The sequence below is a fragment of the Panthera pardus genome, unplaced genomic scaffold (genome assembly GCF_024362965.1).
Source record: "Panthera pardus isolate Hobbes unplaced genomic scaffold, ASM2436296v1 HiC_scaffold_11, whole genome shotgun sequence".
Taxonomy (NCBI): domain Eukaryota; kingdom Metazoa; phylum Chordata; class Mammalia; order Carnivora; family Felidae; genus Panthera; species Panthera pardus.
This window is the reverse complement of record NW_026526666.1, coordinates 79,749,715-79,767,674: the sequence shown is the minus strand read 5'-3', so window position 1 is coordinate 79,767,674 and position 17,960 is coordinate 79,749,715. Positions and strand designations below refer to the sequence as shown.

The window sequence follows — 17,960 nt, the reverse complement described above, 5'->3', positions numbered from 1 at the left end:
TTTGTTGGCTATCCTTCTGGTGTCATATCTAAAAAATGATTCCAAATCTATTGTCATGAAAAATTTCCCTTACGTTTTATTCTAAGAGTTTTATAGTTTTAGTTCTTGCATTTAGATCTTTGGTCCATTTTGATCCAAATTTGTGTATATGGTTATAAGGTAAGGGTCCAACTTCATTCCTCTGTGTGTAGTTATACAGGTTTCTCAACACCATTTGTTGAAAAGACTGTCCTTTTCCCATTGAACGGTCTTGGCACACCCTCAATCATATATGGAGGTTTCTTTCTGAGCTCTCCAATCTATTTCATTGTTCTATATGTCTGATTTGTCCCAGTACCCCACTATTTTAATTATTGTAGCTTCATAATAAGTTTTAAAACCAGACAGTATGAGTCCTCCAGGTTTGATTTACTTTTTCAAGTCTCTTTTGGCTATTTGGGGTCCCTTGAAGATGCTATATGAATTTTAGGTTGGATTATTCTAGTTCTGCATACTAACTATGTATGAAACTTTTGATAGGGATTGCACTGAATCTGTACATCACTTTGGATAATATTGACATCTTAACAATATTAAGACATTAAATCCATGAATGTGGGATGTGTCCATTTATTTGTGTCTTATTTAATTTCTTTCAGAAATGTTTTGTAGTTTTCATTGTACAAGTCTTTTACTTCCTTGGTTAAATTGATTTTTAGGTATTATATTCTTTTTGATGCTATTTTAAATGGAATTATATGTATAATGTAATTTCCTTTTCATATTGTCCAGTATTAGTATATAGAAATGCAACTTATTTTTGCATGTTGACTTTGTATCCTGTTACTTTGCTAAACTGACTCATTTGTCTAACAATTATTTGTGGAATCTTTAGGGTTTTCTACAAATAAGATCATATCATCTGTGAACAAAGAACTTCCTTTCCAATTTGGATGCTTTTGATTTTTTTTCTTGCCTAATTGCTCTATGATTTCCATCACTACATTGTATATAAGTAGTAAAAGTGGGGATGCTTGCTATGTTTCTGATCTTTGAGGAAAATGTTTTAGTCTTTTACCATTGAGTATGATGTTTGCTGTGGGTTTTCATATACAGCCTTTGTTATGTTGGGATAGTGTCCTTCTATTCTTAGATTGTTGAGTGTTTTTATCATGAAAGGGTATTTTATTTGTCAAATGCTTTTTCTGTATCAGTTGATATGATCACGTGGTTCTTTTTCCTTCATTCTATTAATGTGATCTATTACATTGATTGATTTCATACGTTGAACCATCGCTGCATTTCAGAAATAAATCTCACTTGGTCATACACATAATCCTGTTAACATGCAGTTGAATTCAGTTTACTTGTATTTTTGTTGAGGATTTTTGCTTCAGTGTTCATAAGGGATAATGATCTATAGCTTTCTTTTTTTGTAGTGTCTTTGGCTTGGGAATCAGGGCAATGCTAACCTAATACAATGAGTTAGGAAGTAGTCTTTCCTTTTCAATTTTTTGGAAGAATTTGAACAGAACAGATATTAGTTCTTAAATGTTTGGTGGAATTCACCAGTGATGACATCAGGTCCTGGGCCTTTCTTTGTTTCTATTCTTTTTAAGTTTATTCATTTGTTTTGAGAGACAGAGAGAGCACAAGCAGGGGGAGGGAGGGGCTGAGAAAGAGAGGGGGAGAGAGAATCTTAAGCAGGTTCTGTACTGTCAGCACAGAGCCTGACTTGGGGCTTGATCTCACAGACTGTGAAATAATGACCTGAGCCAAAATCAAGAGTTGGACGCCAAACTGACTGAGCCACTCAGGTGCCCGTATTTCATTTACTTATTTTTAAAAACTGTTTATTTCTTTATTTCAAGAGAGAGCTTGTGAGCAGGCGAGGGGCAGAAAGAGAGGGAGAGAGCTAATCCCAAGTGGGCTCCATGATGTCAGCCCAGAGCCCTACATGGGGCTTAAACTCATGAACCATGAGATCATGACCTGGGCTGAAACCAAGAGTCCGACTTTTAACCAACTGAGCCATCAAGGCACCCCTAAATATTTTATTTTTAAGTAATGTCCACACCCAACACAGGGCTTGAACCCATACTTGAGATCAAGAGTCACACGCTCTACTGACTGAGTCCAGGCAGGCATTCTATCAGATTTTCTATTCATTATTTAGTCTTGGTAGCAATTTGTCCATTTCAGCTAGATTATCCAATTTGTTGGCAGATAATTGTTCACTCTTTTATGATCCTTTTTATTCCTGTAGAATTGGTAGTTATGTCTCCACATTCATTTCTGATTTTAGTTGTTTGAGCCTAATCTTGTTTTTCTTGGTCAATCTAGCTAAAGGTTTGTCAATTTTGTTGATCTTTTCCAAGAACTAACTCTTGGCTTTGTTGATTTTATCTCACCAGGTTTTTGTGAGGATTAAATAAGATGATGTGATACCAATTCCTAAAGAAGAAATACAAATGGTCAAGAGTCATATTTTAAAGAGTTCAGCTTCTTCAAATAATTCAAAAAAATTAAGTTAACAGTAAGACACCATTTTATCAAATCATCATAGTTAGAAACAGAACCCAGCCAGAAGTCAACACCTTGTGTGTGGGTTTAGTTACTAAAAGGAGACACTTAGGGGGGCTTCAGGGACATTGGTAATATTTTATTTATTGACCTTGGAGCTGGTTTGATGTTTTAAAAATTCATCAAGCAATGAGGAGTTATTGTTTATAGGGTATAGCATCTTCTGTACCCAATAAAGAATTTCCTATACTCAATAAAGAATTCCTGAATTGGATGGTGTTGATGGTTTCAGAACTATTTGAACGTCCTTAATGTCAATGAATTGTACACTTAAAAATGGTAAGATGGGGGTGACTGGGTGACTCAGAAGGTTAAGCATTTGACTTGCAATCTCAGCTCAGGTCTTGCTCTCAGAGTCATGAGTTCAAGCCCCACATTGGGCTCTGCGCTGGGCATGAAGCCTACTTAAAAAAATGATAAGATGATAAATTTTAGGCATGCCTGGGTGGCTCGGTCAGTTAAGCGTCGGACTCTGGATTTCAGCTCAGGTCATGATCTCATGGTTTGTGAGTTCAAGCTCCACATTTGGCTATGTGCTGGGAGTGTGGAGCCTGCTTGTGATTCTCTCTCACTCCCTCTCTCTCTCTGCCCCTACCCTGCTCACTCTCTCTCTCTCTCTGAAGATAAATAAACTTTTAAAAAAAGATGAAAAATTTTATACTGTGTGTATTTCACTACAATTTTAAAAGTTTATTCAGCTATATATTTATAATTTGTGCACTTTTATGTATATTACTTATATTTTAATTATGAAAAAAATATAGTAATAGGATGGGAGTCTGCAGTAAGCAATCACTGCTGGTGAAAGTGTAACTGATAATTTCTGGAAGACAATCTAGCTACATGGCTATAAAGCTATAACCTTTGTCTCAGGAATTCTACATCTAGGAACTTATCCTGGGGCACCTGTGTGGCTCAGTCAGTTTAGTGTCTGACTTTGGCTCAGGTCGTGATCTTGGGGTCCATGAGTTCAAGCCCTGCATCAGACTCTGTGCTGACAGCTTAGAGTCTGGAGCCTGCTTCAGATTCTGTGTCTCCTTTTCTCTCTCACCACTTCTACTCTGTCTCTCTCTCTCAAAAATAAAGATAAACATTAAAAAAAATTAAAAAACACAGTGAAATTAAATTGGGATAGTTCTCAATAGCAGTCATAAAAGATGACAGAAGCAAATAAATCTAGAATTGGACATAATAGATTTAGCCAAGGGATGGCATGATGCGTGATATAGCTTCTACACCTCATCTGTGTTAGATACCACTAATAAGTTATTGAACCTACATGTGATTCAATGGATGTTTTCTATACAATGCCCCCAGCAGCCATTACCAGGTAATTGGAGCTGCCAATGAGGCCCTACCTAAGGTATTCTAATCATTTAACATTGTGAGAACACTGAGGACCATAAATGTAAGGGGACTGGCCAAAGGTCATTCAGTGGCTGTCAGAGAACACCTATTCTGTATAATGTAAAATCTGTTTTCTTTTGAGTTTTGAATCAGTTAACAATGCCCCAGAAACCAGCAAGGGCACATGAAAATCTATATAGGGTGGATCATTTCTATCTAGGAAGACAGTTTCCTATGGCATTAAGAAATCCAAGGGGGCAGCAAGGGACAGAGAGCAGAACATTGATGTTCCTCCTCCTACCCCAGGGAGAAGGCAGAGGTTAATGAGGAGGAAAATGAAGATCCTTCCATAAGCCTCATAATTGTGTAATTCTTGAAAGTATCCCACCAGGTAGTAGGGAAAGAAGGATGATGTTCCTCTACAAGTAGCATCCCACAAGAGGGGACACTCAACTCTATTTGTTCTATTTGTTCAGGTTCTCACAACCAGAGTTTAAGAGTTCTTCAGAAACTAACCAGCCAACTAACTAACTAACTAACCAACCAACCAACTAAAGTAGTCCTCCTCCACTTTTTGTCCCAACTCCCTGTCTTACTTTCTTCTGAACATCCTCAGATTTTACCTAATAGATATAAATGTCTGATTTTCATTAAAACATATTTGAATCTAATGGATAGAATTCCTCTAGGTAATAACTTCTTTGGGGAAGAAACTCCAATTCTTTTATAGCTGCTCTTTGCACATATCCCTAAGATGGCGTCCACATGTATGAAGTGTTAATGTGTTGAGGAAGCCTGAAACCTTGGATCTATTTGGTGTCCTTGTGCTATACTTTGACTTGTCTAGATGTTCAGCAACCTATTGGTCAGTGAGTGGTGTATCTTGTAGCCTGGCCTCTCTAAGCTTGCTAATTGTCTGGAGGAACCACAACTCTTTCTGAAGTCTGGTTGTTACTACTTTTTGTTCTAGGTCCAGTGAGCTCTACAGAGCTACTTCCCCCTAGAGTTGTCAGTTAGTCTCTTGGCTATCTTCCCTATGTCTCCACAGGATATGTGGGAACTTCTAGATACATTCCATACCTCAGTGGGGATAAGGGCCACTCACTTGTAGAACTTCTTCCAAGATTCTGTGTCTAATTTTGTATATGGAAGAAGTTGTGTTCTAGTTCTTTAAAAATTTCCTCCCTGTCCTCATCACATAAGCTTTAATACCCACAAAATATGGATTCACCCCTAACTAAAAGGCACTCTGAGGGGCTAAATGCAGGCTTTCTTTCTCTTCCCAACTACACAAGGCCATTACTTTTACTAAAGTAATGTAGCTGCTTGCCTGTGGGTGTGGATATAGTCTGCAAATCATCTTTACCTGGAATTCCAAACAGAAGCAAAGCAAAAATGCTTTCTATTCGGAAATGCTAGAGTAGAAAGACAGAGGTGTGTGTCTTTCAATCACTGCCTCTCTTTTCCTTCTTATTCCTTCTGCCATTTAACTAAGAGCCAGGCTTTTCTTTTACTTTCATATGTCACATTTTCATGGCTTAGCTGTCCTAGATGAAAGGAGCATCTCCTCTGGAGTCTGGGGAGAAATGAGATTCTTACTATGTACCAAATTTTATAAGTTAAATGGAATTAAGGAAATTTAGCAAATTCTTTTTCTCTCCACTAAGCCTATTCTACTCTCTCCTGATTATGGAAATAAGTCTCAGAGCTCTACTTCAGGCCAGAGTCTAGGATAGAACATGATTTAAAGAAAAAAATTAAAATGAATCAGCTTGATATTTGTTAAAGTATTATACTATTATATTTTACTTTTTTTTTTTTGAGAAGTCAGAAGATTGGATTTGTACATGACATAATCCCATTTTAAATGTTGGCAAATAATTAAAAAATTTAAAAATGTAGAATGTATAAAATAATATACTCTTCTAGTGCTAGGAACCAAAGGGTTCTAAGAGATTTAAAGATATTAACTAATTCTCCCAACAATGCATTTTACAGAGGAGGATACTGAGGCATAGAGCAAGTTACTTGACCAAGATCACATAGCTATATGTGATGCAAACCAAATACATGTCTATGGGGAAGATTTGTCTGCAAGGCAACCAATATGCAACCTCTAGTTCATGATATATTGGAATAAGCTAGAAAGAAAAAACCTTTGGATTCTGGCTTGGCTTCTCTGATGAATGACCATGTAGTGGTCACTTAACCTCTGTAAATCCCTCTGTAAAATAAGCATGATATGATTAACTTTGCAGTGCTCACTAAGTGTTGGTTTTCTCTTTTCTCCTCCTATATGGATGCTAGCACTGAACATTCATGATATGCTTGTATATTATCTGCAATGCACAAATCTTGTCTATGGTTCAAGACCCAATATATTCCCAATACTTCCAGAAATAATCTGATATGATAGACAGTGCTAGACTTGAGGTCAAGATGCTTGTTCCAGTCCTGACGCTGTTATGAATCGTTTGTGTGATCTCACACAAGTTTCTGAACCTCAGTGACTCCATCTTTAAAATGTGGTGTTGGACTGAATCAAATGGCCTTCAGATGTGTCTTGAGAAATGCCACATTTCTCTAATGGTGGGAAGTGTCATGAAAGAAGAAGAGAGAGGGCAAGGGGAAGGATGGGTGAGTGGTTTATGGGTTCCCCATCTCCACTTCAAATTTAGCAACTCCATTTTAAGCTCAGATTTTATTAGAAGGGAATATTCTACTGCCAATAAAACAGGTGGAAACCACCAGACCTTTCATGTACCCATATTCTCTAAAACAATCTCTTTTTGTGGTTTCTCTTTTGATTTCCTTTTTGTTCTAAACATGGAACTAAAAGATCTGACATGTTTTAAAAATTCCATCTGAAATATACATTCTTTTGTCCTTTCCTCTTTCCTACGCAGAAGTGAAGAGGCCTAAGCAAGGACAAACATGGATACTTCCAGCGATTCCACAGTTTTCAGCAAAATGTGACAGATTAAGAAACTTCTCAGTTTCAAAACAGCTACCAAGTGACATGCAAAAGTCACAAATGGTCTCTTTTTATCCTATGACTTTAGGAATTGCTCATTTGCATTTCAATGTTTCTTGCTGGGTGGGAATGACCTTCAGGAGGCAACTTCTTTGTATTTACCTGATTGTCTCTCAGCTATCATGAACTCCATTAGAGCAATTTTTCTCCACCTGAGGCTAGGGAACTGTATGAAGGGGACTAAATCAAGCCTCCATTCTCTTCAGTCTTCCTCAGTTTCTGTTTTAGGGCAAGATAGACCCAAATCTACTTCACAGCTTTCTGCCTGGAAATAAGATGAGCACCCTTTAAGTCAGATCCTCAAAGCTCCTTCAATGGAGGTGAATGAGGACATACAATACCTGCAAATCATCACCCATCTTCAGAGAAGAATTACAGTATTCTTGAAACATCATGAACTTTCATTTCTGATCTTCTAGATGAAAGCTGATTTATCTTTTGCTTTGAAAACAAGTTTGGTGCATTGAAAAGCCTGGGAGGCTGTCACTCAAATCTTGATTCTAATTTCACACCAGCATTTAGGTGCCTTGGGGCAAATTACTTTCTGGACTAGGCTGCTATTTTACTATTGGGAGTATTGGAGTAGATGCTTTCTGAGATCCTTCTCGATTTAGATATTCTAAGGACAAATTACTATAGAGGAAATTATCTCCAGTTGTTGGTTCGGTCTTCAAAATCACTATAGGATCTAATTTTGAGGTTAGGCTGTCAGAGTTGGCCCTTAATAGTCTATGCTCTGGGCTTCAGATCTGGCTGTCTAAAGGAAGGAAAGCTGGGTCTCTTTGGGATGACTGGTTTGTTTCCTCATTGGTTGGGATTCTTCATGTTCAGAGGTCCACTGGGAACTTCAGTTCACCATCATTTCCCCTATACAATGGTATCTCCGCAGTCAGGTGTAAGATGGTGATCTGGACCCCTCACTGACATTTCACCCAATTCTCCAGACAGTCCTTTCATTAATTTCTTTCATTCCTCCTTCATCACTGCATCATGGTCCCTTTAAGGCAGCGGCCATAGTTGAGTGGTGGGAGCAGCTGCTGGCAGCAAAGAGACTTGCAGGATTTGGCCTACCCTTGGCCACTCACAGCGCACGCTCAGGACCGGGGGCTTGGTGGGAAAGGAAGGAGGGGCTTAAGGTGCGCCTGCGCAACTGGGGCGCGCGCAAGGGGCTGGTTTGGTGATCCCTTTAAGAAACCGCAGGCGGAGGAATTTCTCTGAGAGAAAATAATCCTACTCACGGGGCCCCTTGGAGGCCATTAACCCCCCGAGTCCCGGCCCCCCCTTTTCCCGGGCAGGCCCTACCGCCCACGCGCGCACCCGTGGGATCTCAGGATCTCAGACCCGGCGCGCGGCATCCGCCCCCTCCCCACTCTCAGCGCCGGGCCCGGTTGGGTCCGGGGAAGCTGCCGCGAGGCGGCCGTGCCTGCAGTGTGGGCGGGGGCCGGGGGCCCGAGAGGTTCCGCCGCCACCGCGCCGGGAGCCGCAGCGGTTCCGAGCGGGGCCCAACATGGCGGAGAGAGAGGTGGAGTCCGGCCCCCGAAAGAGGGTAGGTGAGGTGAGGCAGAACTCGGGCGGCGGGCGGCGGGGGGCGGGGCGGGAGCCGCGTCCCGGGGCCGGGAATGGGCCAAGCGCAGGCTCGTGGAGGGGTCGCGGAGGCCCCGTTGGAGAGAGGCTGCGGGCAGGACTGAGGCAACCTTGGGTCTGGAGCGCGCTGGAGAGTGGTCCTTCGGCAGGTGGGACAAAGATTTGCTGCTGGTTAGGAGGGGGAGGGGCGGGGGGTTGTTTGCTTTTTTTATTTTTCCTGCATTGGGGGTGGCTTATCTGGGCCAGGGGAGGGAAGGTGTCAGATTGTTAAGTGCATCTTTAGTAAATCAGAGTCTGGAAGTTTAACTGGGGAGAGGTCAGGTGGGGGTGGTGGTGGCGGGAATAAGTCGTGGACGGGTCTCAAGAGGAATAACCTGGAGGGTTCTTCAGTAACACCGTCGCGAATTCATGCTCCTGCCTCCTTTCCCCTCCTCCCCCCCCCCCCCCCCCCCCCATAACCGTTATCAAGACTAAGGTGGAGGTGGTGCTCCTACCTGTGAAGAAGTGGGGTCGTTGGCATGTCCTGATTTAGGAGAAAGATTTTGGCAACTCTAAATGTCATGTTCTAGTCTAGCCTCTTTACCAACAATTAGGAACGTGGAAGAGTATGACAAGTTTTGTCATAACAGGAATGCATCCAACCAACCTGCAGAGGTGAAGCCAGTTCTGCATAGGAGTTGTCGAGTGCTTTTAAAGTTTGTCTTGAAACTTTTCTTATTTAATTCTGAATGTTTTTTTTTTTTTCAGACGGAGAACAATACTGTACTATCGATTGAGCAATATTTTTCAGATTTTTTTTTTTACTTCCTCCCCCCCCCCCCCCGCCCCCCCTTAGCATGTTGAGCAGTAAGTTTCTTATCAGGAATCTTGCTTTTGGGAATGATCACAAAATGATCAAATTAGTGTTAAGTCAATTACGTAAAAAATTACTAGATTTTTACTGATAGTGCCTTTTTTGATTTAGCAGAGTTAGCAATCTCTTGATGATATTAGGGATAGTCATTTGAGTGCTTACTATGTGTCTGGCATTGTGCTTTTTAGGAAGAATTTACCTTTCCATTAGCTATGTAAAACCCATTTTGCAGGTGAGGAAATATAGGCTTATAGAGATATATAGAGAGGTTAAGTAATTAAGATCAGATAGCTATTTAAGAGGTTGAGTTTGGATTTGAATTCAGGTTTTTCCCAACTACAGTACTTGTGTAGGTTGCCAATCTATGTTTCTTTCCTTAAAAGCTTAAATTATAAATAGCCAAACAAGTGTCGAATAGTTTTTTTCCAACAATTTATCAGGAAATATTTTCAACTACACAGCAAAATTGAAAAAATTTACAGGTGGCATTCATATACCCACTACTTAGATTGTTCTATTGACATTTTACTGGTTTTATTACATATTTAATTCATCTATTTAGTCCTTTATCTTTATATCAGCTATTTTAATGCATTTCATTGTCGTATTTGGAGTAATTAAAATTTAATGTTGACAGTCTTAGGTTTATAAAAGTTTAGCTCTTCATGCAATAATTAGTCATAGCTAGAGAACAAGTTAAGCTGTATAATGATAGTGTACCAAGTAGTACGTTTAATGGAAATATTGGGTATGGAATGCATGTCTTGAAATCTTAAATTACTCTTCCAGTTGTGAGTCAATTTTAAAGTCGATCCTCATATTTGAGTGAAGGCAGATGGCATGTGATCCACCATTAAAATATATAGGGTAAATTACTTTAGTTGTGTAATGTTCTTTCAAGGAGATTGCTGAATCCAGTTGCTATTATTGCTGTTGTCATTCACCTTATAAGATGGAATGTTCTAGAAAAACATCTGCGCGCTTTGGTAACAATTTCAACTGGATTTTAAATACTTCTTGCTCTTCTAATACACTTAAACGGTGCTGCACTGGTGGTAATCTAAATTATTATTTTTTAATATGTCATATATGTAGCGCTTCCACAGGTTTTACCATTATTTTACCAATTTCATTGTGGAGGAAGGTTACATTCATTATTTTTTAGATTCCATAATCCATTTTAAAGTTGTTATTTAATTTTTTTTTTTTTTTTTTTTTTTAAGTAATCTCTACACCCAATGTGGGGCTCAAAATCATGGCCCTTGAGATCAAGAGTCACATGCTCTACCGACTGAGCCGGCCAGGTGCCCATCCATTTTGTTTTGATATCAAAACAAAATGTTCAGTAGGGTTATCCCGAACTGTACACATGGTATATGCACTTTTTTTTTTTCACTCACTTTTTGGTGTATGCTAAACTCCATATGGATTCCATATGTATATTCTAAACAGGTTAGTGAGGACTATGTGCAAAAGTACAAGATCTTTTTAAATAATTTGGTTGTTTGCTTTGAGGTAGCTAAAAAAATTGCACAGGCCTAAGTAATAAATTTAGGTTATTTCATCTCAAATTGCATTGATATGACATGGTATTATATTTATGATACTGCTTTGACTTTTATAATCCTAAGTCACAAGTTGTTGAGCACCTATGTTAGTTGATGTACATTATGCTATGCATTATGCTATGGTATTTATGATCAGCTAGAATAATACATTCTGGCTCTCCTGCTAAATTGCCAACTCCTTTAGAGGAGGGCCCATTGTACAGCATTTTGCATCTCCAACACCTAAGACTTCCACATAATAGAACTCAAAAGACTTGGTTTTTGGTAAGAAAGTTCAGTTGTTATAGTACAGTGTGTATGGCGTGGGTACCAAGTTATCTGTTTTGTAATTTTGGAAGCTTTTGTAAATGTTTCATACCATCTTTATACTCAGAAATTCTCTCATGGATCCAGATTTAGGGATCTTCTGATTGTTCGGGATTTTGGTTAGATGGAAGAGTGTAAACAACCTTAAGTTTTATGTAGGCCTGCCTGGTGTCTTTTACGCTTGTGGGCAATTAGAACAATAGGTATTCATTAGATAAGGTTGATTTGATTGTATTCTGACTATATTGGAATGCCAGTCTCTCAATTTGTGAACTTGGGGAAGCTGAGTATGTGGGTGTGTCAGCACTATATCCATCTATCATCTGTGCTAAGAACAAGTTCACATGATGGCCAGTATTATATACACATACACTCTTTCTCATTTTAAAGTTAGGATATTTTTGAGATCATGTTTATGAATTTTTTTTAAGATTGCAAAATTTTTATTTTCTTAAATAAGTTTTAAAATTCATTAGGTAGGTTTGTTGTAAATAGTGGAATTATTTTATATGTGGCTATTATAGTAAACCTATGAAGCAGGCAATCTAAATCTGGTGGCCATATTTTTTTTGTGAAATCCCTGTATCTTTTTTTTTTTATGTTTATCTTGAAGGAGAGAGACGGAGTGTGAGTGGGGGAGGGGCAGAGAGAGAGGGAGACAGAATCAGAAGCAGGCTTCAGGCTCTAAGCTGTCAGCACAGAGCCCGTCGCAGGGGTTGCGGGGCTTGAACTCACAAGCTGTGAGATCATGACCTGAGCTGAAGTCGGATGTTCAACTGACTGAGCCACCCAGGTGCCCCGCTATATCTTTTCAGAGTTTGCATACAGAATGATGATTTTTGTAAATGTATACGTTATTAAGTGGTCTAGTAAGTTGTATCCGTTCTTAAACTTCTCTGTATATTAAATTTGGGACGTATATGTTTGGTATACTTAAAGATAAACATATGTAGAAGTAGTATGCTTCAATTTTTGTAAAAACTGACCATTTTCCCCTCCCTACATATATGTGTATATATGTATGAACTTGGAGAAAGTTGTGGAGGATACATTTCAGGCTACATGTTACCGTTGATTATCTTCAAGGTTTGAGATAAGGGAAAGGGAGAATAGGGGAAGACTTTTGCAAAATGGAAAATACTCATGGTATAATATTAAGTGAAAATGTAGACTGTAAAATGTTATCCATATTATTATTGTAAATATGTAAACACTGAACATGTGTATAGACAAGGAATAGAAAATAATATGAACAAATGAAAACATTGATTTTATCACGTGATGGGATTATGGAGTTTTGTTTTGGATTTCTGTTATTTTAATATTTTATTAAATATTTGCAATAATTGCAAAAGGTTGATCCTTCTTAGTTCCTTGATGAACTTTTTATCTTTTGTCTTTTTGCTAAATGTTTTACTTAAAAGCACAAAAGCATGATGTCACAGGAGAGCCTGGTGGCTCAGTCAGTTAAGCGTCTGACTTTGGTTCAAGTCATGAACTCCCAGTTTGTGGGTTTGAGCCCCATGTCGGGCTCTTTGCTCTCAGCACGGCGCATGCTTTGGATTCTCTGTTTCCCTCCATCTCTGCCCCTTTTCCCGCTTGCACTTGCTTGCTTGCTCTCTTTGTCAAAAATAAATAAACATTAAAAGAAAAAAATCACAGCGGTACATATTATTAAAAATATTTGCAGTTCACGTGTCCAGAATGTAAAGCATCTGCTTGAAGAATGCATTGGTTCTGTATAGAGAGCATTTGAAGAGCCCAATCTAGTGAATTGTTTTCACAGTGCCCATCTTATAACTAGCAGAGGTTTCTATAAATAATACTTGATATTTATAGACATTTAAGTTCTAGTCATTATTCTGATTATTTTATATGTAATATATCCTCCAGTCCTTATCAATTCCAATTCCATAAACAGTGGTCACTGTTACTGTCCCATTTTATAAATGAAGAAACTGGGGCAAAGAGGAGTTTTTTGTTTTCTGGGTTTTTTTTGCTCAGGGTCCTAATATAATAAGTTAAACCAGTATCAAATACTACGTGAAAAATTATACTGTTTGATAAAGTTTAGGTTAGAATTTATTATAACAACATGTAAGAGTTAATATGTCCACTAATTAAATGTAATATATGTAACATAGAATACATGTATATAATAATATGTGTAAAATGGTCTAGGTCCCGAATTCATTATGTGGAATTTTTGATGATTAAAATCAATTGAATTATATTTAAATTGATGTATAAACTACTTCTCAGGAAGCATCGAAATACATTCCAGTTTGAGGTAACCTTAAAACATATCTTCACAACTCACAAGTTTAATAAAGTAGACACTAAATATTTTAAAACTATGATATATTTTAAAGTTTGTGCTTCCTTTTAATATGGACTTATTTTCTTATTTTCTAAAGACAGTATAAGGAGATAAATGTAAAATTGCAATTTCTATGGTATTTAGTGGATATTTTTGAATTCTACATTAGATCAACCACTCTTTAAAGAAGAATAACATTTCCTTTAAATATTCTGATTATTTTACTGTGCATTAACTATGTAATTATTTTAGTAAAGGAAAGAGAAAGGAGAGCATTATAGTATTAGGTTGAACTATATGAAATTGCTAATATTTGACCACTTGACTTACAAAAACACATTTTCTTTTTTTTTTTTTTTTTCAAACAACGAATAATCACTTTATTAAAAAGGTTGATTTAAGCATCTACAATGGTGACTTCAACCTCACCACCTGGTTTAATACTGATGCAAGTAATCTTAATCTGCTTTAATAATCTCAGAAGCACTGTGTGCAAATCAGTGAGTCGCTTGTGGATCCTCATTTGAAAACAGACACAAGTCTTTTTTTTTTGATGTTTGTTTATTTTATTTTATTTATTTATTAAAAAAAAATTTTTTTTTTAACGTTTATTCATTTTTGAGACAGAGAGAGACAGAGCATGAACAGGGGAGGAGCAGAGAGAGAGGGAGACACAGAATCTGAAACAGGCTCCAGGCTCTGAGCTGTCAGCACAGAGCCTGACGCGGGGCTCGAACTCACGGACCGTGAGATCATGACCTGAGCCGAAGTCAGACGCTTAACCGACCAAGCCACCCAGGCGCCCCAATGTTTGTTTATTTTTGAGAGAGACAGAGACAGAATGTGAGTGGGTTAGGGGCAGAGAAAGAGGGAGACACAGAAGCAGAAGCAGGCTCCAGGCTCTGAGCTGTCAGCACAGAGCCCGATGACGGGCTCCAACTCACGAGCTGTGAGATCATGACCTGAGCCGAAGTTGGATGCTCAACTGACTGAGCCACCCAGGCGCTCCCAGACACAAGTCTTAGAACCTTTACTACAAAGAGTTTTTCTTGTAGTGATTCTCAGGGTCTTGGTAGGCATCCAAACTTGTCCTTTCACTTTTAGATTCTTTTCCTTTGCACCTCTAATCAAGTCAGCACATACCTTCTCCAAAGATTTTACATTGCAGCTGGTTAGAGTGATTCTGATTCAGTGAATTGCCACTTCTGGTTCCACGTGTCTTCCCGGTGTCTTGAAAAGCCATGGCTGTGGCGTAGCTTCCTGACTGACTTGTTCTTGGGCAGAAGTGAGCAGTGGTGAGTCAGGAACAGGAGCTGGGTGCCTGGAGCTCCGTTGTAGCTGTGACCATGTCTTTCTCAAAGAGCCAAAAATGCATTTTCATATGCCTCAATCTAATAGAGCATGGGCTTCTCAAAGTCAGGTTATGGTACAATCTCTGGTGTTGAGCAATATTGGGATAATAACACCCACACACATTTATACTTAGGGAATATGCATAGTAGTATTTTAATTTCATTCTTATTATATTTCTGGCCTCCTGGAAGCTTAAGTTATCTACCTTCCCTTGACCAAAGATAGTACCTGAGCAACCCTTTTCTATCGAACATGGACTACCCAATACTCTTGGAGGCCAAGGATCATGTGTGTTTATCTTTCTTTACATCTCTCAACGTGTTGGTTTGAAATGTTTTAAGTTATATATATATACACACATGTATACACACATATATGTATATACACACACACATATATATATGCCCTCACATGCATACTGCACATTTATAGGCAAAAAAACAAAACAAAACAAAACAAAAAACCAAACAAAAAACAAAAACAAAACCCTTTTATTCTGTTTCATAATTTGATATTAATATAGAATATAAAATATAGATTGGTACAATGAAACCCCATATTCCTATTACTCAGCTTTGACAACTGAACAGTTATCAACATTTTGCTATTCCTGTGTCATCCAACTTTTTTTTTAATGTGTATTTTTGAGAGAGAGAAAGCATAAATGGGGGAAGAGCAGAGAGAGGGGGACAGAGGGTCTCATGAACCGTGAGATCATTAACTGAGCTGAAGTTGGTTGCTAAACTGACTGAGCCACCCATGTGCCCCTGCCTCTTTTTTTATTGAGATAATTTTATTTAATTTTTATTAAATTTTTAAAAATTATTTTTAATATTTTAATTTTTCAAATTTATTCATTTTGTGAGAGAGCAGGGTAGGGGCAGAGAGAGAGGGGAGAGAGAGAATCCCAAGCAGGCTCTACACTGTCAGTGCAGAGCCCTGTGTTGGGCTTAAACCCATGAACTGTGAGATCATGACCTGAGCTGAAATCAAGAGTCAGATGCTTAACTGACTGAGCCACCCAGGTGCCCTAGTTGAAATATTTTTAAAGAAATCTCAAGAATCACATCGTTTAATCTATACATACTTACGTATGTATATTTAATAAGTAAGAATTTAACATGAAACAACTCCAATACTACCATACCTAGTAAAGTTAAGAGTTCCTTAATCCAGTCTGTTCAGATTTCTTTGATTCTCTAAATGTTTTCTTATAGTTGGTTTGTTTTTAAATCACTATCCATATAAGATTTACCATTTTATTTGGTTTATCTGCCTCTTAAATTTCTCTTAACTTCAACCATCTTCCTCCCTACTGTATACACCCTGAACTTTTCCCCATGCTATTTCTTTGTTGTAAAAACTAGGTCATTTGTTCAGGAGAATTTCCCACATTCTGGATTTGGCTGCTTGAATTCTTGTGGTGTCTTAACATGTTCAATTACCCTTCATATTTCCCACAAATTAGTAGTTACATATGGAGCAGTAGTTCTCAACTTTGGCTGAAACTTGAGAATTACCTGGAGAGCTTTTAAATACCCTGATTCTCAGGTTACATCTCAGATGAATTAAATCAGAATTCATGGGTGGATTCTAGGCATCAATATTTTAAAAAATTTTCCCAAGTGATTCAGTCTGTAGCCAGAATTGAGAACTTGAATTGGTAGAGCTTTATTAGATTTAGATTCAGTTTTTTTGGAAAGAAAAATTCATAGAGTAATTATATAATTTATTTCCAATAAGTTTTAGAAATAAAGGGTGTGCTGTTTTATAATTATAGTGGGACAATAGCCATAAACAGGGAGTATCCTGGACAAATTAGGATATATAGTCACCCTGTTAGATGGTTACATCATTCTAGGAGGCATCTAAATGGTTGTCACACTTTAGTGGTACTAATATTGATCCGTTTACATTCTTTCTGTCAGTGGAGTCCAAACATTACAACTTCTTAACCTTTCACCTAATGAATTTGTCAGCCATAGATGATTGTTGCCTAGATCCATGATTTCCTTTGAGGAATGATTTTTTTTTTTAAAATCATTTCTTCTGTATTTATTCACTGGAATTTTTCCATAAAGAATTCCTTCATTGGTTGAATTCCTTCAACCAATAATTTGGTTATTATTCACCAAATAACCATTATTTGGTTACCTTATAATATTTATACAGGAAAAGCACAGAGTAAATGCTTATTTTTTTTCCCCTTTATTTGCCAACTTTCAGAAGAATGAATTGATGTCCCTACAAATCCTAAAGGTGAGACTTGAGAGGTGATATCATTATGAACACATGGATTTTAATATATTTAATATATTTAAATTTACTGTGGTCAGTATTCTTTTTGATGTTTAAATTTGGTATATATTTTATTAATGACTATTTGTAATGGTATCCTAAGGCTGCCATAACAAATTATTACCAACTTGGTGGCTTAAAATGGCAGAAATTTTATTCTCTCTCAGTTCTGGAGGCTAGATGTCTGAAGTCAGAGTGTCAGCAAGGCCATGTTCTCTTTGAAGACTCTAGGGAAGAATCCTTTCTCACTTCCAGCTTTTGGAAGAATTCTGGAAGCTTCTGGTGGATTGATTTGTGTTCCTTGATTTGTGGCAGTATGATTCCAGTCCACCTCCCTCTTCACCTGTCATTCTCTGTGTGTTCTGTCTTTTCTAAGGATACTGTTTATTGGATTTAGGGTCCATCCTAACCCAGGATGATCTCATTTCAAGATCTTTACCTTAATTACATATGCAAAAACCTGTTCTGCTCACTATCTGAGGTTCTGGGTGCACATATATTTTAGGGGTCACAATTCACGTCACTACAGTCCCCCCTCTTGTCCTTCAAGACCATCCCATATGCAACTTAACCATCCCATATGCAAAAAACATTCATCCCTATCTCATCATTCCCCAAAGTTTCAACCCATTACAACATGAATTCTTAAGACTTAATAAATCTCTTCTAAATATCGTTAGCTCAGACCAGCCAAATCTCAGCATCTAAATCATCTGCATGAGGTATGAGTGTGAT

At 38.0% G+C, this 17,960-nt stretch overlaps 2 protein-coding genes across 8 annotated transcripts in view; one reads left to right on the top strand and one right to left on the bottom strand.

Annotated features, from left to right (window-relative positions):
* Positions 1 to 8,110: 8,110 nt before the first annotated feature.
* Positions 8,111 to 17,960, top strand: part of ZMYM4 (zinc finger MYM-type containing 4) — a 146,422-nt gene continuing 136,572 nt past the window's right edge. For 2 of the 7 annotated variants that reach the window (XM_053897647.1, XM_053897656.1), the window contains exon 1: positions 8,111 to 8,489. In XM_053897647.1, coding sequence (XP_053753622.1) covers positions 8,451 to 8,489 — 39 coding nt within the window. In that variant the 5' untranslated portion in view covers positions 8,111 to 8,450. Of the gene's footprint in view, positions 8,499 to 8,610; positions 8,677 to 17,960 lie in introns of those variants that run through there. The other 5 variants (XM_053897664.1, XM_053897661.1, XM_053897657.1 and 2 more) reach the window with 4 other exon arrangements.
* LOC109255467 (40S ribosomal protein S20-like) lies at positions 13,972 to 14,817 on the bottom strand. Its single transcript, XM_053897711.1, is given in 3 exon segments — positions 13,972 to 14,115; positions 14,565 to 14,790; positions 14,792 to 14,817. Coding segments are annotated over 3 exon segments (396 nt in total).